Raw genomic sequence first — 24,159 nt, forward strand, 5'->3', positions numbered from 1 at the left:
TGTCATATTTTTCTCATCCCTTATCCTTCATATCATTTTTGAAATATGTGTGAATTAAGGTCAATCAGTATCTGTGTCAACACCCACCCCAAACGGAATCTCCGCGTTATCTTCATATAGATCTTGAAGAAGTAGTAATTTTAGCCTCAGTGGCAATTAAAAAGCAAGATTATACTTAATAACCTCCACGGGGGTACCTGAGGTCTTCTGTTTGGGAATCTTCACAAATGCTCTTCGTCATCAGTGATTTAGGTAGGGCATCGTCTGACTTCCATTCACTTTTACAAGGTGACGCAAGACTCCAGGTGTCTCTCGGGAGACGGCAGGGAGAAAATAGCTGGGCACATACGTCCACTGAAGCCATGCTTTCCAGAAGTTTCTCAGCTGTGAGAGCCTCAGTTTCCCTTTTGGGGGAAACAACCATAGTCCAGTTCTTTTCCAGCTCTGGGTTCAGTTTGTTATCGAAATATTAATATGCAGGGTCTGTCTTAGAGCTGCTAACTCAAATAGGATCCAGTGTTACGGGATTAACATTAATTTAGTTAAGTGTATTGTCAGATTTGACATGGAGGACATATTCATGCTGATTAGAACAGGTACAGTGAGTAGGCTGCTGCTAGAGCTGTCTCATTAAGACTGAATTGAATTGATTTTGATGCCTTTTTACAGATTTTTAAATTAAGAGGACTAAATGACAGCAGTTGGCTCCAAATCTATCGACTTTTGCCTAGAACCACTGTAGTCCCTTTCCACGATTATTTTTTACATTTCAAGTATGCTAATTCCTTGCCACCTACTATCTCCTTCTTTATTATCATCCACCTAAATTACATTAGTGCAACCGAATATAGCTTAATACAGCTTTGGAGTCAATGCGTAATTTGTTTAACATTTTAATTTCCATATACCAACTGTATAAACAGGATATCAAGTACATTATTAGCAGATAAAATAATTCCAGTGATAGGATTTATTTTGAGTCTTTGTGTATATAAATGGTTGAGTAAATATTAATACCTAAGTCATCTCCTCCAACTAGGAGTAGTCAGGCCAGGAAGCTAAGGGTAGTTTTTGTTGACTTCAGTTGATTTACCTTCTAGTGTAGGCTTTCCAGGAGAAAGCCAGCACATTTCAAATGTAAAGATTTAGAATTCTACTTGTTTCCTCAAAAAACACTTTTCCAAGTAATACTGGACTGCACTAAAAATTAGGAATTAGTAATATGTTAACATCACTCATATACCAGAGTTTCATCTGGCTTATTTGTCATGCATCAGAGCTACGGGAAGGAGGCTTTTTCCATGTCTCCAAGGGCACTTACACTCAGATGGGGCCATCTTTATGCAGTCGCTCTCCAAGGCCATGTCAGAGTCAGGAGTTTCTGGAGACAGGGGGAAAGGAGTACTCCTGAGATTCAATATCATTGTCAGGCAAATTTTTATTCATCAAGTGTCTTCATCAAGATAGATGTTGTACTTCAAGAGATTTGAGAAGTAAAAGGAATAACTGCTTATTCTTGATGCTTGGTAATATCAGAAGTTCCTTGATACACATTATGTGTATCAGGTCACGTGTATTATCTTTGCTGAGTTTCCGACTCTGGGTATTTGTGCAGCACTGCCTACTGCCTCGTGTAAAGTCAGCTGTGATTTCACAGTGAGTTCAGAACCAGTGGGAAATAGCAAATAAGAAGGGTTAGATGAGCAGTGTATTTTTGTTAAGTATCCCTTAAACATGATCAATTTAAAAAGAACAGTTGTCGGGGCACCTGGGTGGCTCAGTGGGTTAAGCCTCTGCCTTCGGCTCGGGTCATGATCCCAGGGTCCTGGGATCAAGCCCCACGTCGGGCTCTCTGCTCGGCAGGGAGCCTGCTTCTCTTCCTCTTTCTCTGCCTGCCTCTCTGCCTACTTGTGATCTCTCTGTCAAATAAATAAATAAAATATATTTTAAAAAAATAAAAAGAAAAAGAACAGTTGTCACTTGTAACATCTTTAAAACTATCTTAAAAACAATGGCTTACATATTATTTTTGATTGTATTCCAGGAACTAGGCAAGTGCGTTTCATTAACATTCTACTTTTTATGTGAATTGTGGATTTTTCACAGTAACGATGATGTTAATACCATCTGAAAGATGGAGAAACTGAGGCACAGAGGCCTGAATCACACAGTAGGCGTGTGGCGTCTCCGGGACTGAAGCCCAGCCCTTAGGCCTGGAGCTCATGACTCTGTTCTGCCTCCATATCCCACTGGTAAAATGTTAGTGATATTTTTCTACGTAGAATTTAGAAGGAGTAGCTGTCAGTTCTTTTTTTTTTTTTTTTAAGAGTTTATTTATTTATTTGACAGAGAGAGAGAGATCACAAGTAGGCAGAGAGGCAGGCAGAGAAGGGGAAGCAGGCTCCCCGCCAAGTAGAGAGCCCAATGCAGGGCTCCATCCCAGGATCCTGAGATCATGACCTGAGCCGAAGGCAGAGGCTTAACCCACTGAGCCACCCAGGCGCCCCTAGCTGTCAGTTCTTGAGATTATACCACAAAATAGTTTACTTCACTTAAAAACGCTATTCCTTCTATTACAGATAAATGTCCACCTAGGTTATGCTTAACGCCTCTGTAGTCTCGGTGTCGAAATGACGTGGGTTCCATTGCTATGCTCTGTTACTTCAAGTGTTCCACCTGCTCCAACGCCAAGTTCATTTTCTGTTTCCCCTTCTGCTCCTGTTCTCTCTTTGAAAGTGGTTTCCAACACTTGACACGGTTATAGGAGAGCAGAGAAAAAAGTCTGTGTGAAGGAAGGTGAAAGATGGGGGCGGCTGTGGTGTCCCCACCCTTTTTTGCATTTTCTCCTTGGAATTCAGTGTTCTATTCTTCAGCAGATGTTTATTTAGTGCCTGCTGAATGCCCTGCTCTGTGCTCGAGACCGACATAAAGTACATACAAGCCAGTTCTTGTCCCCTCAGCTTGCAATCTGGTGGATTCCCAAGGGGGATTCCGAGCACATTTCATTTGCGGAAAGTGCTTGATGGGACTTGCTGGGCTTTGGCTCTGGGGTCCTGATCTGCCCCACCACACCTGCCCCAGTCTGTCCCTCAGAGCTGATCCAGAGTCAGCCAGCCCCACAGAACTGGCCGGCCACCTTCTTACCATTTTGCAAACCTCGACAAACACCACCAACCCCGAGCTGCCTCTGTTCTTCACTGGGGGGGGGGGTGTGTGAGGGGGTTCCTATATGGTGTGACAGCATCAGGCTTCTGTATTGGGAAGTAATGTGCATTTATTTGCACAAAATTCCTATCACCTCATTAGTGCTCCATGTTGCCTTAATGAAAATGTGTGCCTACCGAATCTATGAGATTGTGGGTTTTGTTTATTTTTTCTGGGAGGGATGGGATGGGTAGGTAACAAATCAGGAAGTGTTTGAGGGCCATGGCCCCAAAGGAAAAACCACTGAGGTCGTTTACTGGAAGATCAGAGCACTCAATTATAACTTGCTCTGTCATTGTCAGGACTGTTGATTCCTTTTTTACTATGTGCAAAAAAAAAAGTATTCCATTTAGTACTGTGAGGAGTTGATAGGAAAAATAACCGGGTAGTGCTTACCCCATTTCGTTTTGACGAGATCTGTAGGCTTTCAGCTGACGCCTGTGACTTCCAGAGGGTGTATGGGCCAGAACCATTTATCTGTGAGCCCATATATCCGTGCACTTTCTCTCCAGGTGAAGGATCTACATGGTTCTCTAAAACTTGGGCTTCAGCCCCACAGTCTTCTCAGGGAAGCAATACAGAGAGGGATGCTGCAGGTGTGTTCTAGAGAAGAGCAAAGCAAATTGCAAGGCCTGGAGAACCTTTAAACCCCTCTTCCAAAAAAAAAAAAAAAAAAAAAAAAAAACCCTCTTCCCAAACCTCCCTCACAGCTATCTACAGAAAGGGACCCGTTAAAATCCTAGTTGGAATAAACAAGAGAATAAACAAGATGGTCAAGCATCAGAGACTGACCTCCTGAGTGGATAAGTAGACATGTGGTTGGGAAATGAGGGAAAACCAGTCTGGTCCCGTCCAGTCCAATCCCCCGAGGACACAGGCTTTTCTTTTTTCTCCCTCTTCTTGCACTGTCCTTTCTATCACTTTCTTTCCCATCTCCCTCCCGCATCCCTGTGTCCCTTTCTCACTTTCTGCCCCTTTTTCTGTTCCTTCCTACTCTCTTGTATCTTCTCCGTCTGTCCTCTGTCCCTGTCCTGCTTCTCTACCCCTGACTGCTTTTCTTGCTAGATGAAACTCCCATTTACCTACCTCGCTCTGCCACCTCCGTGGTTGTCCGGGCATTCCTTACTGTGTCTTGTGGTTAAATAAGCATCTAATAAAATTAAGCTGGGGCTCTTAAGAATATCAAAGGCATTCTGCTACGTGGTTTCCTTCCCACTGGCGGAAATGCTCGGTGGAGTGCTGTCTGCTGCCACAGGCAAATGAAGGGCCTGTTTTCAGAGTCTGATCCAAGTCCTGGTGGGTCAGACACTACCAGATTGCCCCAGACGGGGAGACAGCACATTCGAGACGAGAGAACGCAGGCTGAGCTCCCAGAACATTTTGCTTCTAACTTTAAATCAGCTGCTTTTTTTTTTTTTTAACCTTGGGCAATTCATCTACATATTCCTGCCTCAGTTTTCCTTCTTTGCAGAAGACAGTATTGGCCTTACCCTCCTCTGTCTCTGGACCTCTTGGAAGGCTGTGAGTTATGATTGTCCCTAAGGTCTTTGGAGTTCTGGGATCTAGTAGGTAATTACTGTGTATACATGCATTTCTATTTTTGTACCAAACTTTTCTTGCCAGTCAGGTTGATTTTTTAAAAGTTGGGTTGTTGTTGTTGTTACTTTTTTTTTTTTTTTTTTTACTCTTGTTGGTATTTATTTTAAGATACTTCTCCAAGAACACAGATGTCTCCTTTACAGCGTGAAAATTGTAAAGAATAGCTCATTGCAGTAAAGTAGCGAGGAGGATGACTGTGTGGCTGCTGTCTTTACTGCTCATTCGCCTCCTTGCTCATCTGTGTTTTCAATGCTATCTTCTCTCCCATCTGCTCCTGAGCAGGAAGTTTCATCAGCCGAGGTACCCTCAGAAATAACCCGAGACGCGAGTGCGCTGTGCTCATTCCAGGCCTGGTGTCAGCTGTGGGAGCTGTCGGGCCTCTCGGCACCCCCGGCGTGGCTGCCAGCAGACCCAGCATCAGCCGGGTCCCCAAGGAGCAGAGCCAGGGTACCCCGCTGAGTCACCCCTGCTCCCACTAGCCGCTCAGAGTCATGTGATAAGCACCAGGATGACCGAGGCACCCTCAGGAGAGTCTGTGCATCTTTTCACCGCGGAGATTGCACCCAGCCCCAGATCTCGCTCGGAAGCAGTCTTTTCGGCAAAGGGCTAGGTCTCTGGCACGCCTGTCGGCGCCACACCCCACCTGTTGGTTCTGGCATGGGAAGACCAAGACTGCTTCTCTCCATCGCCCCGTACTAGTTTTTTTAATCACCCCATATGTCTTTTTGAAAAGTTGACACTGATACTGCCTATAAGAGGCTGTTACTTTATTAAAAAGCATCCATTTTATAGCACTAACAAAAATTTTTTTCTATTCTGCAGGGGGATCTCAAGCTGCTTTGTGACAGCTCTCGTAATTTAGAACAATGCAAGATATAAATAAATAAACAGCATTCCCATTACATGGTGTCAAGTGAACAATGTCTGAAGTAGGCATTCTGTTCATTAAGCACCCTGTTTTATTATTTCCTCCTGTTGGTGAGGCAAATAAAAATCTGTAGTGATTAAAATTTAATCTTCCTGGGGCACCTGGGTGGCTCAGTCGGTTAAGTGTCTGGCTTCAGCTCAGGTCATGATCTCAGGGTCCTGGGATCGAGTCCCACATCGGGCTCTCTGCTGGGCCTTCTCTCTCTCTCTGCCTACTTGTGAGTTCTGTCAAATAAATAAATAAAATCTTTAAAAAAATAAATTAAAAAAATAAAATAAACTTTTATCTTCCTCGTCAGCTAGAGAAAATGCTGTGACCGTGAAGGAACCTCTCCGTGCTGGCTTCTTCTTCTTTTTTTTTTTTTCCTTTTGCATTCATGCCTTTGGAATCCCTTTCATTTCACGGCCAGTTCTTGATTTCAGAAAAGATTGGAATTCCAATTCCGACCTCCTAAAATGCCAGTAGCTTCCATAAGAGATTTGAATCTCTTTTGTTGATATATATATATTTTTAAATTACAGAATAGTCAAAAAATCAAGACTGGAAAAAGCATTATAGACCACCTGGTCCAACAGTGTATATTGTCAGTGGGAAGACTGAGGCGATATGATGTGGTTTGCCAACGCTTCAAAACTCGGCAGTGACGGGCTCTGGCTGTAGCTTAACCCGCACCTTTGTCCCCTCTTCTGAAGAATGCTGGGTTTAGAAACCACAGTCAGTGTCAGTACTGCCAGACGTCTACAGGAGTTCCCGCTTTTAAAAAATAATTGGGTCAAAAGTTGCTCTGATCCTTGTCACATGGCACGGCTAAGCATTTGTATGTGTTATTTAACAGTAATGTATTCTGGGTTCATATCATCAAGAGAAGTGCAGTCCTTGCTGTCCCAAAGCATCACTTGCCCTTAAAAGGGTTTGCTTAAGAGTGTCAGTAAGTAGTTCTTAGAGGATTTATTCTTTTTTAAGTATTTTATTTATTTATTTATTTGAAAGAGCGAGAGGGGTGTCTGGGGGGGTTCAGTCAGTTAAGTGTCTGCCTTCTGCTCAGGTAATGATGCCAGGGTCCTGGAATCAAGCCCCATGTCGGCTCCCTGCTCAGTGGAGAGCCTACTTCTCCCTCTTCCTGCACCACTCCCCCTGCTTGTGGTTTTTTTTTTTTTTTTTTTTGGTTTTATATATTTATTTATGTATTTGACACAGAAAGAGGGAGGGAGGGAGAGAGACAAAGAGCAAGCACAAGCAGGGGGAATGGCAAGGGAAGAAGCAGGCTCCCCACCGAGCAGGGAGCCTGATGTGGGGGTCCATCCCAGGACCTTGGGATCATGACCTGAGCCAAAGGCAGACCCTTAACCAACTGAGCCACCCAGGCACCTTGCTTGTGCTCTCTTGCTCACTCGTTCTCGCTCTACCTCAAATAAAGAAATAAAATCTTTAAAAATAATAAAATAAAATAAATATTGAAAGATAGAGTGAAGACGGAGAGTGAGCACAAAGCAGGAGGAGCAGCAGAGGGAGAGGGAGAAGCAGACTCCACTGAACATGGAGCCCCACGTGGGGTTTGATTCCAGGACCCCAAGATCATGACCGGAGCCGAAGGCAGATGCCCAACTGACCGAGCCACCTGGGCACCCCTGTTTTTTAAAGATAATCCATTTATTGGAGAGAGAGAGAGAACATGAGTGAGTGAGTGCGGGCGAATGAGGGGAGGGGCAAAGGCTGAGAATCTGAAGAGACTTCCCACTGAGCATAGAGCCAGCCCTACACGGGGCTTGATCTCACAACCCATGAGATCATGACCTGAGCCAAAACCCAGAGTTGGATGTTTAACTGACTGAGCTACCCAGGTGCCCCCCTTCCGCCCACCGCCCCCCCCGTCCCAGTTCTCAGAGCTTTTAAAGCATGATTTGATTTAAAATTTTGTATTCACATGCAGATCTCTTGTCTTCAGGAGCTCCCTGTGCATGTGGCTAGTTCCCAAGGAAGACTGTCAACTCCCTAGGAAATTCAGTCCCACCTTGCCCTAGCCACACTCCAAACAGAATAGCCCCCCAACATTTTCTGTATGAATGAGCATGTGAGCAAATGAACCTTTTGAAACATCTGCTATGTACATTAGGGAGTTAGAGTAGGCTAGTATATTTTGAAAGCTGTGTATTTTAATTTTTTATTTTTTAGCACACACAGGTCAAGCAAATAGCCATCTAAGAATCTCAAGAGGAGGTTCCCAGGGATGCAGTTAAGGTTCGAAGGAACACATTTAGCTTTTGACACTGCCAGACAGGGAATTTTTATGAACACATCCAAGAAGTCAGTAAGTGAAGTTTACTGTCTGTTTAGAGGCAGATGTGTCCTGTAGTTAAGATCTAGGACTAGCAGTTAGAGGAGTAAATAAAATGCTGGTTCCCTGTGGTGGGGAAATACAGCGTCTGTGGGGCTGGGGGAAGGAGTCCACACGCCGGGCCAGCTGGCTCCTGCCTTCTGCATGACCACTGACGGTCCTCCTAACCCTCCAGCCAGTTGTGTTCATTTCAGACCAGACCAAGTGGAAGGACGTGGATGGAACAGGGTAAATCTGTCCCTTCTCTCGCGAACGCCAGACTGCGGAGAGCCCAGTAACAGAGAGTGGGAACCTTATCCTGCTACGCAGTGGCTAGTATGTAAAATACCGCCGTAAATTCATTACTAGATAATTATAGGCTAAACCACTTGACCCCACAGTCAACTTCCTTCTTTGTGAAATGGTGATAATACTTAACATTGTGCAGAGGTTTCTGATTTCGGACTAGAAGGCTGTCCATGAGCATTAGATACAGTGTCATTGCCAACCTCTGCTGCTGTCTGTGTTCCCCTTCCAAGAGAGTGCGTGCAGGACAACCAATCTGGAAACAGGGAGGTGTGCCTGGACAGCTTTTATCGTCTTGCCTTTGCTGTGTTTTAGATCTGGGAATGGAGGGGACCGGGGAAGGGTACAGATGACCAGATAGTTCCCAAGAGTGTGGAAACCTTACGCTCTTGCCCCGTTCTTTCAGGATCCAGCTAAATAGACTTCTGTGTCAGCTAAATATGAGCTTACCATGACCTGAGGCCCATTTAATTTTCTGTTCCGCACATTTCCTCCCTGGCAACAAAATAAAGGGAAAGGAAGCATTATCCCAAACTTCAGTTCCATTTCTGTATTTCTTCATTCAGTCGTTTTTCAAAAATGTCAAAAGAATAAGAATCCTGATTATGAAGGTAAAATATAGCAGTATGCCAAGAGTATGTACTAACTGATTTAATTTGACATTTTTTTCTTTTTAAAAATAGCTTTTTTTTAAATGTCAGGAGTAATAAATGTTCAATGCCACAAAGCACAAGAGAATAAAAACAAAAATAAAATTTGCCTGTAACATCATCAGCCATTCCTGACCCCTACTAATATTTTGATGTGTTTAATTCCAGAGTTTTTTATTGCATATACAAATATCTTTGGAAAAAACCTTTCCCTGTAGAACTGTACCATAACCTGCTTTTCACTTTAATGCTATTTTTTTTTAATTAGTAACGTCCATAGTTGAGCTGTAGTGTGTCTTCTAAAATAACTCTGATGTCTTAAGTACATTTAAAAATATCTAAGAGATCCTCTCTGCCTGTCTCTCTGCCTACTTGTGATCTCTCTCTCTCTGTCAAATAAATAAACAAAATATTTTTTTAAAAAGGCGGGGGCACCTGGGTGGCTCAGTGGGTTAAGTCTCTGCCTTCAGCTCAGGTCATGATCTCAGGGTCTTGGGATCGAGCCCCACATAGGACTCTCTGCTCAGCGGGGAGCCTCCTTCCCTCTCTCTCTGCCTGCCTCTCTGCCTTCTTGTGATCTCTCTCTCTCAAATAAATAAATAAAATATTTTTAAAAAATATTTTTTATTTAAATATTAAAATTTTTTTATTTAAATTTAAAAATTAAATCCAAGAGATCTAATTTAAAAAGTAATCCAACTCTTTTTGCACAGCAAAATTCTATCAAAATGGTCTCTTTTTTCGAGTCACTTTCCTTTGGGGGGAAAAGAAAGTGGGGAAATTTTGGCAAATAGTTGTTCTTTTCGTGGTCCCAGGTCAGTAATCTAATAAGGGAGCTTCTCAGATACCTACTCCATTTGAAAAAGAAGAAAACAAAAAGGCACGTTGAGGGCACACACTTCGTCTTGGGCAGACAGGGTGTGCTGAAATAGGTAAACTTTAGTAGCCCTCCTCTTGGCCAGCAGCAAGGAGAGTAACATTTTGCTATTTCAGATTAGGAAGCAACTGCAGATTAGTTTAACAAAGTTGCTAGTCATTTTGAAACAACTTGGAAGCCTCCTATGTTTGCTTTCTATATTTTGTTTGTTTTTTTGTTTTGTTTTGTTTTTTTTAGATTTTATTTAAATCACAAGTAGGCAGAGAGAGAAAGGGGGAAGCAGGCTCCCCACTGAGCAGAGAGTCCCATGCAGGGCTCAGTCCCAGGACCCTGAGACCATGACCTGAGCTGAAGGCAGAGGCTTAACCCACTGAGGCACCCAGGGACCCCTGTTTTTGTTTTTGTTTTTGTTTTTAATCTGTGAAATTAAGATTTTAATCTGAAAAGGAAAATCCATACAATTCAAGTGCCATTTCATTTTATGGACATGTTATAACGGATTTCGTTCTCTACTTCCTTTCACACACCAGTCCACAGCACATAGCTGGCATTTCTGTTTTGTTCTTCTCTATTTTCCTTTTTACTTGTCTGCACCTCACCAGGTAATCCCTCTATCAATGCAAAATGCTGTCTTTTTCACCCACAGAGCTTACCTCTTCAGCTCTTTTTAAAGTTCTCCATAGTTCTCAGTAGGTCCATAGCTGTCTCCTCTGTACATCTGGTTTACTGCTCTGTGAGATTTCGTTTTTCATCTGCAGAAGGAAAGAAATGTCCTTCGTCCTTCTCTGTACCAAGCACTGTATTGTACACCTTCACAAGCAAGTCTCACATGCTGCAGGCTTGATCTTTCTGTAGGGTGGGAAGATTCAACCCTGTCTTAGAGATGAGGAAACTGGTGTCTGATAGGTTTGGAAACTTCTCCAAGATCACACAAAGGGTAAGGCTGAGTTCGAAGCAGGTTCAGATTGCAAAACCAGGGCTCTTTCTCCTGTACCCATAGTGTGTCCTGTGTAGGAAACTTTTCCAGCTATACAAAGTTTTGAAAGTTGTCTTACCTTAAGAACATGTTTTCCTTTACTACTTTTGGGCAGAAATCTTTCTTCAGCATATTATACATACTTTCCACTCTAAGCTAGTTTGGCATTTGATTTGGGGGTGACACAATTTTGGATGACTTTTAAAGTACATATTGTCCCATGGGCTAGAAAACCAGTGACCACACACCTGTTTTAAATGCATGGATTAAGGGGCGCCTGGGTGGCTCAGTGGGTTAAAGCCTCTGCCTTCAGCTCGGGTCATGGTCCCAGGGTTCTGGGATTGAGCCCCGCTTTGGGCTCTCTGCTTAGCGGGGAGCCTTCTTCCCCCTCTCTCTGCCTGCCTCTCTGCCTACTTGTGATCTCTGTCTGTCAAATAAATAAATAAAATCTTTAAATGCATGGATTAAGACTTAAGTAGGTACTATGAGTGTGAAGGGGGCTCCTACAATAAAGTGAATGGAAGATTTGATGTTAAATTTGGGTGCTCAGAAGGCTTTGGTGCCTAATTCTCAGGTGTCTTCAGAGACTGACAGAAACTGTCCCCTACATAAGGTATATGTACAATACTCATTGATTTTAAAGCACTGCTGGGCCTTTTTTATTTTATTTATTTATTTATTTAAACTCACCTGAAATTGTAATATTTTTTTTCTCTCTTCAGTGTCATTCTGCTATTTAGTTAAAGTCTGTAGAAACCACAAGCTTGATACGTGGTCAGGGCCCAGTTAAGTATTACCTGAATGAATGAAGAAACAATGAGATCTCTCACAAAAAATACGTTGACATTACGGTTAGGAGTCTTTTTATACAATTAAGTAACTGTGGTCAGTATAGTGATGTTTTCCCACAGGAACCCTTACTGTGAGTCCAATGGGACTATGTCAGCTCTAAAGTAACATTCCCAAGGCAACTATAGATTTCCATCCAAGGAACTAGTAGGGTCCATGCCTAAGATACTGTGATCACAGTTCACATACCCTAAACAGTTGGTCAACTGTCAGAAAATAGAATTAATGGGAACACTCCAGTCTCTGGGAATTCAATATAGAATAGACCCTCCTTGAGTCTGTGTGTGTGTATGTGATATAAATACATATATTTTAAACCCAGTTCGAAATTTGTGGAAAAGCTATGATTTATATTATATTCCTTCATCCCTCTATTAAATGCTATGAATTACAACATCAAATAATAAAAGTAAGTATTTTACTATTGACATGCTTTTCTAGAAACATCCCCCAAGAAACCTGTTTCTTTCCCCAGTGAAAGAGGCAATATAGTCCAACTTGGTAGTGAAACGTGACCTAAGACAGGAGCATACATTTTTAACAAATAAAGTCATTCAAACTTTCAGTTTAAACTTCAGCTCCTTTGTTCTAAGCAGTGCCCCTGGGGCTCCTGTTTGAACAGTGCTCAGCTAGGTTAGATTTAGAAGGGAAATTTTTCATTAGCTTCTTTTCAAAGATGCCTGAAGTCAAATCCCTTGAAGGACTCTCCTACCGAAAAATCATTGCTACTCTGCTGGGTAGGTGAGGTGGATGATTAAGCTGAGGTATCCTCAGACTGAAAGCAGCCAGGAAATGGAAATTTTAAAGGTAAACTGATCAACATACCTGGAAAATCCGTATGGGATAGAAATGGGGGAAAGAGGAATTTGAAAGAAAATTTCAGATGGCTCTTTCATGTCTGAGTACTGGAGTTAGACTGATGCATCCTGTGAGAGGAAATAATGAACATCTTTTTAGCTTTAAAAAAAAAGGCGATATTGGGCACTGGGTGGCTCAGTTGGTTAAGGGACTGCCTTCGGCTCAGGTCATGATCCCAGAATCCCGGTATCAAGTCCCACATCGCGCTCCCTGCTCAGCAGGAAGTCTGCTTCTCCCTCTGACACGCTCCCCTCTCCTGCTCTCTCTCTCTCTCTATCTCTCACTCTCTCTGAAATAAAATTAAAACGGCAGTATTTCACAGAAATTTACACGAGCATTTGAACAGTAAGTTGTTTTGATTGAAGTTTTTCCAGGATTATTTTCGGTTTATTCTCTTTCTGAATGAAACTGAGAATAAAGTGAATAAATCTTAAGTGTCCACATGTGTACAACTATGGGACCTCCCAGATCAAGATTTAGAACTTGTCTAGCAGTCCTGAAGGCTCGTTCTTACCCCTCTCAGTCAGTAAGCCTCCCCCGCCCCATGCCAGCACACCCAGGTGGCCAGTGTTCTGAGCTGTGTCTTCACGGATTCATTTTGTGGTCTGTAGCTTCATGTGAGTGGAATCATACAGAGCGTGCCCTGGTGCCTTTTCTCCATGCACTCTCTGTGAGAGCTGTAAATGTTGCGTTTTCCTCACTGCATGGCTGTTAATTTCATTTATTTTCATAAAATCAGTCAAAAGAGAGAAATAGTGCTGTGAGGTCCTAAGCCGTATTATATTCCCTTCTGCAGTAACTGCCTCTCCATGTAAACATGGCTGGGGGGGGAGGGGCGGATGGTGTGCCAGGCTGGCTAAGTCTGTGGGGCATGCGACTCCATCTTGGGGTTGTAAGTTTGAGCCCCACGTTGGGTGTAGAGATTACTTAAAATATAATCTTTAAAGACATACTTTATTAAATAAATAAACATAGTTGATAAGTTCAAGTCTGTTGTGATTTGGGCTTCCACATATTAAGAAAAATTCAAGCAAGATTTACTGTGCTGTCTGGTGGGATATGGCTATGTGGCTATGTCCATTACAATTTAAATTAATACAATTTAAAATTCAGTTCTTCAGTTCTGTTAGCCACACTCAAATGCTCAAAATAGTCACATGTCGCTAGTGGCCACCTTACTGAATGGAGCAGATCTAGAATGTTTCCATTGTGGTAGAAAGCCCTGTTGGATGGCGATGTTGAGAAAGCTGGCTGTTAGCGTCTTCCTCTGCCCTTTTGCCCTTTGCAGACATGAGGATGTTGTAGTGACTTTAGTTTTTCTCACTTTAGTTAACATTTAATTCTGTGGTTCTCAGACCATCATCTTATAAGCTTCTGTTTCCTAGATTGTCCCTCCAGACCTTGGGGGAAAAAATAAATGGGAGAATTGTTAAACATGCTGTACTTTTAATTTCTAGAAGGTTCCATGCATTCTCTGACATTGGGGCCTTGGCAGTATCGCTTGAAAACCTCCTCCTAGCATCCCACTGTGGGTTGATTTCTCATCTATCAGATCTTAGCTTAGACTGGCTTTGGCTTCAGGAGACCTTCCCCAACTGTCCTCCCAGCCCCCAAGCCTGGGTTACATGTCTCCTCAATTCAGCTTTCATACTGACCTATCCGTGCCCCACCTCCCCCCTTCTGGTAGCAGCTGCTTGGTTCTTGGCTTCCGTCCCCACTGAACAAGCTCGGTGAGGTCAGGCACCATTCTGTCATGGTCAGTGTTGCATATCTGTCTCTGGTACAATGCCTGGCTCTTGGGAGAGGGTAGCAAATACTGTGGAAGGAGAGTACAATGGGCTGCACACTAAAGGGCCTGTAACCATGCAGCTTCATGGTAGGGTTCCTCTCTCCCAGGTGGAGAGAATGGTCTAATCCATGTGGGAGTTTCTCTGAGACAGCTTTCTGTCCGGGCCTCTTACAGAATACGCATCAGTACCCACATTTGCGCCCTTCCTGGTGGAAGTGTTTGGTTTGCCTTTCATCGGAAATCACAGTAAAAAGACATCCAGACTGAGAGGATGCTGGGTGAGCAATCAGAGGGAAAGGCAGATGGGGAAGTGGAGCTGCAAAATGGTCATAATACGGTAGAAAACTCTGCATCTGTCAGCGGGCAGCTGTTCTTGGCATCACAGGCCACGTCTCTCCAAGCCAGATGATCTCATGGGGAGGCAGCGGTGTAGAGAAAGAAAGGGTATCCTGTCAGGATAGGTAACAGAAAACTCTAGTTTGAAATATGAGGAACTCGGTTGTCCCACATGACGAGACATCTAGAGAGAGGCTCAGGTTGGTTGCGTGGGTGTGTCAACAACGTCCCCGAGAACCTGGGTCCTTTCCAGCTCAGCTTGGGCGCTGGCTTCCTCCCAAGGCTGGTAGGAAGATGGCACCCCTTCTGGAAGCTCGGGGTCGAAAGAAAGAAGAGAAAGCCATAGGCGAGGAAGGGGGTTGTCAGAATGTGTACGATGAAGCATCGGAATAGAGGCTGGGTATCTGCTGTAAAGGCCAAGACTGCACAGCCCCAGATATCCTCCCTCCATCCCAGCCTATGGATTTTCCAAGTTCTTTCCGTCTCCCTTAGACTGAAAAAGTGCCTTAGAAGCCATCTAACTAAGGGGGCACACACAGACCAGGGAAGGCTCCCATAGTGAGAAAGAGGATGAAGGGGAGGACAAAGCAGCTGACAGTCCTGCCAGAGTCTGGCCTGACCCCCCCTCCTGGCCCTTAAGGGTTCATTCCCCTCCCCAATCCCCGCTGCCCCGCCACTGAAGAAAACACTGGCTTAATTTTAAGTTTAGCAATATCCATACATTCATGATTTACAATGTAAATGCTATATATTCTGGGAAATCTGGAATCCTTCAACCGATCAGTTATGCTTTCATTTTTTTTCTCCTTCTATATAGACCTGGCAGTATTGGAGCTGTGCTGAATGAGGTCACAGTCTAACTACAGTATTAACCCTGCAAATCTGTTCATTTTCGCCTGAGCACCCTCAGGCGGGATACAGAATGTGTCCAATTGAAAAACTATTACAGACACTGCAGTGCCGTGATGGGATGAATTGTAACGGGGCGGAGGACACGGAGTGGGGGAGGGGGTGTCTTTAGCCAGGTAGGGAGAAGCTCTTAGAAGTAGAGGCTATGGGATTGCATTTTTAAAGGAAGAATGTTGCTCTTTGTCATTTGAATTCTAAAGTGTTAACTTTTAGTATTTTCAAACCCAAACTGTTTGATATTTCCTACCAACCGTGTCTTTGTTTCTAGGTTTTTCCCCCCATCCAGTGCCTCTTCACATTCTCTCCTCCGTGTGCTACAAGCATCCGTTTATGCGTTTTTAATATCCCTTTGCATTATTAAAAATACGTAGGAACGTATAAAAGAATAGTATAGTCAACACCCACGAATCAACCACCCCATGTAAGAAATAAAACGTAAACTCTTGTCCTATGACTGTTGCTGGACCCTGTTTAATCCAGGGTGGAGCAGAACACAACACAGATGGTCAGCGTTGTGTGTGAAGGCCCCATCCCGCCCCATTCACGGTAGCTCAGAGTTTCAGGAAGCTTGTGCATTCGGTCTTGCCTGGACATGTGGTTAATGCTAAGTAGTCTAACAGTTGTGCCCCAGGTAACTCCTAGAGCTGTTTCAGGTCATAAAATCTCTGATGTTTGCAAATTTATATTTTATCGTGCTGGGTTTTATGCACAAAAACTAGATGACTTCTCTTTTATAATCTCCATCAAAGGCATTTTACAAAACCCCTTTATTATGCCTTCTCGCTGACTTCGCCAGGCATTGTTTGCATGTTTGAAAACAGTTTTGGGCCAAATGATAAATCTGAGAGTATTGTTGTGGCACTCGTCTTGCAGAACTCGGACGTAAATGCTATTTTAGCTTATTCCTCAATTGCGGGCTGGAAATATTTGACCCCTTCCTGGAGTGCCAGGGACCTGACTTGACTTGTCTGTGGTTTGGTCTCTTATTTAAAAGCAACTGACCATGTTTGGATAGTGTTTGAAATATTTATATTGTATCCATGGAAAGGATGTGATATTTTATTTCCTCAAGAGGATGCTTCCTTCGGCATGCTCTTGCGCCCACCCCGGGATGTCCTCTGTGTGCTCTTCTTCTTACCCCGCACCCCTGCCCGTGGGACGGCTCCATCAGCCCCTGCCCCAGGAGCTTGATGTCTTCAAGAAGTCGGGCGGGTGTAGAGAAGAGCACCTTGCTCGTGGCTCCCAAGCACGTATTTAACCACGGAAGGGTACAGTCTTTCCAGAGTGTCCCCAGACCCACAGTGTTACACAGAGAAGCAGAGAACAAATGGGTAGCGTGTGTGTGGATTTTTTTTTTTTTTTTTAATCTCTTGACGGCTGAACTCGTGGTGCCTGTTTACAAAGTTGCTTTCAGAATGTGTGCCGATGGCCAAGCTAGTCCTAGCCTCCTCTTCCTGGTTGGAAAAATAGAAATCAAGGAAAACGTTTTGCAGAACACAAGTGCTGAAAGGTCTGTATTTATCCCAACTGCCTAGCAGTAAGTTTCCAGAGAGAAAGATAAAGCATCTATATTTTATTTAGGCGTGGGTTGTTTCAAGCGTTGATTGTCTTTTCATTTGGAGTGAGTCGTAGCTTTCCACGTGCCATTTACCAGTTGTTAAATGCAAGAATTCATTAGTGAGATAAGCCATCATAGAGCTCAGGATGATTGGAAATGAACATTAGTTCCCCTCCTTGACTCTGAGCGTGGGAAGTTTTCCTTTTCTTCGTTACAGATTTTGTTTTCCTGATACTCATTACAACAAGAGCGAGAGCCCACTGGTTTGGGGAGATGTTACTGCGGAATGAGTGTCGGCGCTAGTCACTGGCTTATTCTTGATGATGCATGTGTTTCCTTTCTCTCCACTGAAAAGATGAAAATGTGTCTAAACTTGCTTATCTCTCTGTAGGACAGTCGACCCAATATGTCAAGACCTCTGATCACTAGATCTCCTGCATCTCCACTGAACAACCAAGGCATTCCTACTCCAGCGCAACTCACAAAATCCAATGCGCCCGTCCACATTGATGTGGGCGGTCACATGTACACCAGCAGCCTGGCCACCCTCACCAAATACCCCGAATCAAGGTAATCTGGGGGAAAAAAAAAAAAAAGGAAAAGTCACGCTCGGAAATGATTGTGTTTGATGATATGTTTTTCCTTTGACCCCCACAGCAGCAGCATGACCTCCCCGGGCGGGGGCGGGTCCGAACGTGAGCACCCAGCTCCTGCGGCTGCTCTGGGATGTGGCGGGCAGTCTCGGCCCAGTGGGGGCCTGACCCACAGCTTAGTGGCATATGCGTAGACCTGTCACAGGGGAATGGAGTTTTGGGGTATTTCATCCTGCTGCGATCTTTGCATTTCTCCATGTAGCGCAAAAAGAAGGATGATTTCTACCTACCACGGACTTTTCTTCTGTCCTCTTCTACTAAAACACACATTCTTATCAGTTCTTAGAATTTTCTAGGAGATCATGTGGCCCACCAACTTGTGAACTAGAGGAAAAGAAAAAAAAAAAAGAGAGAGATACTCTTATCAGTGAGTGGGGCAGTATATTTAGAACAGTATGCAAAAGTCCAGGAAGCCAAGATAGGTTTGCCTTTAAAAAAAAAAAAAAAAAAAGAGCAGTGGGATTTCTGAGCATGCAAGGCAGATAAGTAAATATAGAAAGTGTCTGAAGCGGGGAGAGTGTTTTACAAATAGGCATTATACACTTGATGCTTATGAGACACCCTGCCCCCTGTCCCCTCCCACCCACGTCTAGAGGAGCTCCAAGGAAACAGTTTGCTTTGTTATTGTTGCTGGGACACCCCTCCTGGCTCTGCCTGGATTTGGGGGCTATGCCCAGATCTTCTAAGGGAGCTGATCTTCCCCAGCTGTGCTGGTGGGTAGAGGAGGAGGCAAGAGTCTGTGTGGGCTCAAGTCAGGAAAAAGGGAGTTTTTCTGCTTCGTGTTGATCATCTGAACTGGAAACACACTGTTTGGGCTTTGGGAAGGAACCAGTTGCTTTTTCAAGAACTTCTGACAGTGACAGATAGCGGATAGCAGCACTACCAGGCAGGACTGACATAGAGATCGCTGGCATCTTGATCACTGCGTGAAGAACCATTTTTTTGTTTGTGTTTTTTTAATTCTCACTCTGCTGCCTATTATTTTATGAAAGAAGGGGAAAGTTGAGAAGAAAAAGGAAGTATTTTCTCTCTCGATTTCCAGATTCAATTTCCGCAAAGTGAAATGATTTTTTAAAACACAAATGACTGTTAATTCAATTATCAAAAAAACTATGTCTTTTTAAATGAAATGGTGCCATCAGTCATTTATTCCCGTTACTGAGTCCCCACTTTCCCTAAGTGCATCGTAATACGTGCTCCAAAGTCGTGCTATGTGATGGCTGTATTTCCCAAGAATATCATAATATAAGTAAGTAATGTTTCTTTTAAAAAATACTTACTTCCATTTTCTCTAAGCTAATACCAACATCAACAAAAGAAAATCACTGTGCCTCTTTCAGATGAGCACTGTGTTGTGGGGGGCAAGCCACAAAACTTACAGGAGTCAAAAACCAAATCCTTAGCCGTAGCAAAATTCACCAATCTGATCTGATGGCCTTTGGCTTCAGTCCAGTTTTTAAATGCTACTCCAGGAGGGAAGTCAGTAAAGATCCCTTGTGCATTTGACATTAACTAGGAGGTTTTCTTTGAATGCACATTGCACCTGGGTGGGTCCTCTTACAGACTGAAGCCCCGCACCGCATCCCCCCATCTCTCCTCCCCCCGCCATGGATGTTTGGGCTTCTCTGAAGCTCCCGTCTCACTTAGCCTGTTGCAATAGTGGGACGTAGAAATTCACTGGAGTCTCTGTTTATTCAGTTCCTCTCTCAAATAGTTTAATAGTTTGCCACTTTTCAAGGCCTCGAACAGTGTCTCATTGGGAGAATCTCCCTCTGGCCACCCGTGCATGGGCATTTCTAAGAGTCTACTTTCGGTTCTTTATTATCCACACCCCGAGGCATGCATCGCATTACGTGGTCTCTGTACTCTGGATATCTGCACTGTCTCGAATGGCAGCCACTTGCCCCATGCAGCCATTGAGCACTAAAAACATAGTGGGTCAAATCAAAATGTCCTAGATTGTAAAGAATTAGGACCCCACCCCCCAAAAGGAAAGTATCTCAATGGTTTTTTTATTATTGATTTCATGTTGGAACAAAAATATACTGAATTAAATAAAATGTGTCATTAAAATTAATTTCACCTTTTTCCTTTTACTCTTTTAATGTGGCTCCCAGAAAACCCCAAATTACATGTGTCTTGCTTTTTTTTTTTTTTCTATTGGACATCACGGACCTATGCACAGATTTTTAAAAAAAATCTCATCCAACCTACTTGTCCTCCAACCCAATACTTCCAGGCATTATAACTTGATTTTCTCTTTCACCAGCTTAATTAGAGAAGATGAAATTGCTTATCTGCCTTTCCCCATCTTTCCCTACACTTCCTTGTCACCACCGGGCCACACTATCTTGGGAGCAACATCAGAAATAATTCATGGTTTGTCAGTCCCACGTTTGAATGCTGACTCTGCCATTTAGTGGTTGTTTGGCCAAGGACAAGTCCAGTTTCTAAGCCCTGTCTTCTCTTTTGTAAAATAGACACAGATATGTCTTCTCGAAAGGTTATTGAGAGGATTAAATGTGATTACGAAAAGCACGCCATGGCCCGGTGCCCAATACATACTATTGCCTTTATGCTTAATCTTCTGCCAAACCCAGCAATTGTTTCTTTTCGGACTGCCTTCCAAATACCAAATATATCCCATTCCTTCATTTCCTAGACCGTGGAAACAGGCTCACTTTTGGATTCTTGCCTGAATTACTTGTAGGCTCGAGGGACTCCTAGCTGGCACCTTCTGGTCCTTAATCTTGATGCCCCTACCCTACCTGTCCCAGAACTGCTCAGCTGTTCCAAGATCATCTTTATTATCAGGGAGATATTTTTAAGCCTATATCAGACTCTGAAACAAGCCTTACAAAGTGACTTCTCTTTCTGTTGCTTTCACCTAAAGCAGACGACTGTGGTTTAGATGTTGAATCAATTCTGCTCCCTCTTGGATTGCGTGTGTGTGTGTGTGTGTGTGTGTGTGTGTGTGAGTGGGTGAGTGGGTGGGTTTGTGTGTGTTGGGGGGGTAAGTGTGTGTGGGGGGTGTTTTGTAACTTACCCGATGTTCATTTCAAGGCAACAGTCCGTTCAGTGGGACCCATACATCAATGTTCATAGTCAAAGATACAGGGAAGAAAGTTTCATGCTTTTCTTATATATGTCAGCGGCTCCTTCCAACTTCTGAGAAAAATCCCTTTGGGGATAAATCCTGGGAGATTAGGTTGCCCATAACCATGGAATTACAAATAGCTCTAGCTGCAGTTCACTTTGAACCCTTCCAACCCTGTGGGACCATTCCCTGCCCCCTCCCCTCCTCAGCATACCCTGGTTCTTCTCTCACTTGCCTTTCCCTTGGTGTAGCGCAGAGGGGAGGAGGGCTTTTTCCTTGGTTTCATTTCTAGGATTTCAAGGGGAAACTTGTAGTGTAAAAGTCCTCTAATTTGTTTGTAGTTAGGGATCATAAAAGATGTCATGTTTTTCTACAGTTTCAAAGGTCCTGCAAAGAGCCTTTATTCTACTTTGAAATATTTCAGGTGACTTTTTATTCTGTCTCTGTATATCGCCTTCTTGGCTAAAGACTACCCTTAGAACCCCAGAAAGTAGTACAATGGACCACACAGCAGAACATGAGAAGCACCTGGGAAGCATTAAAAGGCCATGCACAGTCCTGCCCCAGACCAATAAAAAAGGATTCTCTTCTATTTGCCCAAGAGATCCTGATTTTCACCATCTGGCTTTGAACAACACTGAGACGTATGGTCCCTCCCAGTGAATATAGGCTTCTTCCTCAATGAATGGTTCATGCTATATCATAATGGCCATCCTGCCAAGAGAAAATACCTTTTGATCTTTACTTCCCTGATGACCAAGGTCACCTGGTTCCATTGTGTGTGGGTACCCTCGTGCTTTTATTTGGGGGGGAGGGGGGTTGTAAGCCCTGAGTAGGGATTCAAGAAGCAAGCTGACTTCTGCATTTTACAGCAGGGTTCACCACTCACATTATTCACGTCCACCATCAAGTGCTTTCTAGCTGAAGGGACTGCAGGTTTCAGAGTAACTGCCGTAGCGCACTACAGCAGTGATGTGCTCCATGTTACTGATGTTTGTGTAAGATGCAGAACAGCTCTTAGTGGGTATTTCTGAGGCGCAGTTTGATTCACACCACCTCGGGGATCAAGGAGATTCCTGACCGGTCCCCGAATTCCAGTTGCCATTCGGAATTGGAATCACCCAGAAAAACAGCCAGTTCAGGCTGCAGTAATTTTCTATTAAATAAGGTAAAACAAAACAAAAGTCAGAAAAATATATCACCATTATGAAAAGATTTGTAATGGCTTTACCAAGAAGATAGAACATTTTTTACTTGACGGTTTGCCAGCTTGATTGATAAGTTGTAAGGATCTAGACATGGGAGGTGGGCCTCACGAGGACTCTTGCCCAGGGCCCTGCACGTTTTAATGACAGACCTGGTTGTATCTGATCTAAAAATCTAAGGCTCCCATTATTAACATCATTGATAACAATAAAATCTAGATAGCTAAGTCATTTGTCGTAAGTCATTAAGATTGGTATCAAATGGCGTGGCCTCTTTAAAGTCTCCCACTGTTGCCCCTGAAATATCTCTCTAGACACCCATGTGTGTGTGTGTGATGCGAAAACAGCATGCTGTTCAGGGCATCTGGGAGGCTTAGTCGGTTAAGCGTCCGACTCAGTGTCAGCTCAGGTCTTGGATCTCAGGGTCATGAGTTCAAGCCCTGAACTGGGCTCCATGCTGGGCGCAGAGCCTACTTGAGACAAAACCAAAACATGCTGTGCTTTAAAAGAAGACACGTGTCTGAGTCCAAAGCTAGGTCCATTTCATCCTTTACCACCATCTTGAACAAAGCTAGCACTACTAGCGGCTGTACGTACTGACGGTTATTCACACGTGGGATTTTTAAAACCAGCAAGTGGACTGTTAGGGTACTGAGTGAAGCCTCTGGGATGGCCATAAGGCAGGGGTCTTGACCGAAAGAGCCGGTCAACAGGCGACCTAGAGGTGAAAGACAAGGTCTCGTGTTAAAGTCCCCTGAGCCATCCGATCTGACTGCTTGACAGCAGTTTTGTGTATTTTAAACACAGTACATGAGTTAACTCCCACATAAGTGGATTATGCTGGATTGATCACTCCTAAACAGTAGCGGGTCATGAAGCACACTGGCATCCGTAGGTAATTGCAAAACTCAAGACGCTGGGCTTTCAGCCTCGCAGTCAACACCCATGGCCACCCAAGGGCTGTATGTATTTGGAGCTTTAGGACAGAGATGCCAAACGTGTGCGCCTTTGCCAGCAGAGATCCGACTCCTGGCACGACTTCACTCTCTGCTGTGTGAGCTATTAAGGCATGGTACATGGGGAGCTGCCCTGGGAGGGAAGTTGGATGTGTGTACACTCAAGGGATTGGTGCACACACTCACGGGACGACTGCACGCGCTTGTCTAGAGTTCCATGTCATTGTGCTAGGCCAGACCAGGAGGTGTTCTGTAATCCTGGGTCAGGGCTGGGGATTCTGTGCCATGATTCTGTGACTTCACGATTCTAGTTTCATATGACAGGCCCTAGACACGGGTCCAGTCCTGTTGTCACGCAAGCCCGCATTTTAGGATCCCAACAAAAATGTCCCAAAACATAAATGCATCCTATTTGCCACACAGTTCACTGAGTTGTCTTGCAGAATTATTGCAGGGCACTGAACAGGGGGCTTTTGATTATAACCTACTCTTTAGATCGGCATGAGTTATAATGCAACATCTGTGGGGGGGTGATCGGTGTCCAGACTCTTGGTTTCAGCTCAGGTTGTGAGCTGGTGAGATTGAGCCCTTCTCGGGCTTCGCACTCCGTGTGGAATCTGGTTAAAACTGTCTCTCCCTCTCCCTCTGTCCCTTCCCGCTGTGCTGCTTTCTCTCTCTCTCTCTCAAATAAATAAATCTTACAATGCGATGTCTATCTCAAGTTAAATATATATATATATATATATATCACAGAACAGATTATTGGGGAAGTAGAAGTCATCCTGAGATGGGAACTCTCAGCACAGATGGAAGGAAGGCCCATATCCTTGCTGCTTTGAAAACACCCATGGAAATGCATAAAATGAGGACAAGCTACCCTAATGGTGAACAGTTCTGATTGCTAAGATGGGTCGATCTTTTAAAAAAGAAAATTAATTTATGGGGGGGAGGGGAGTTGAAAAGGAGGTAAAGCACCTGGCAAATGAAAAATGGAAAGTTTCTCCAGGGTAATCGGGGCAATTTTCCTCTTCTCTGTCTCTTCTTGTCATCTTACAATATTGCTTTTCCAAAATTGCTCCTCAGTTATATAGGCAA

General features: G+C 43.8%; 1 protein-coding gene and 1 long non-coding RNA gene across 5 annotated transcripts in view; one reads left to right on the top strand and one right to left on the bottom strand.

The window, feature by feature from the left end:
• The window catches only part of KCTD1 (potassium channel tetramerization domain containing 1), a 178,670-nt gene that overhangs the window by 117,751 nt on the left and 36,760 nt on the right, over positions 1-24,159 (top strand). For all 4 annotated transcript variants that reach the window (XM_047697727.1, XM_047697729.1, XM_047697726.1 and 1 more), the window contains one exon: positions 17,545-17,723. In XM_047697727.1, the coding sequence (XP_047553683.1) occupies positions 17,545-17,723 (179 nt within the window). The remainder of the gene's footprint in view (positions 1-17,544; positions 17,724-24,159) is intronic.
• On the bottom strand, positions 1,158-10,649 carry LOC125082276 (uncharacterized). The gene is made up of 4 exons (XR_007121941.1): positions 10,532-10,649; positions 8,802-8,846; positions 3,601-3,807; positions 1,158-1,381 (listed from the first exon to the last, which is right to left on the bottom strand). It is a non-coding gene; the product is annotated as an uncharacterized LOC125082276 (long non-coding RNA).

This window comes from Lutra lutra, chromosome 12, assembly GCF_902655055.1.
Source record: "Lutra lutra chromosome 12, mLutLut1.2, whole genome shotgun sequence".
Classification (NCBI taxonomy): Eukaryota; Metazoa; Chordata; class Mammalia; order Carnivora; family Mustelidae; genus Lutra; species Lutra lutra.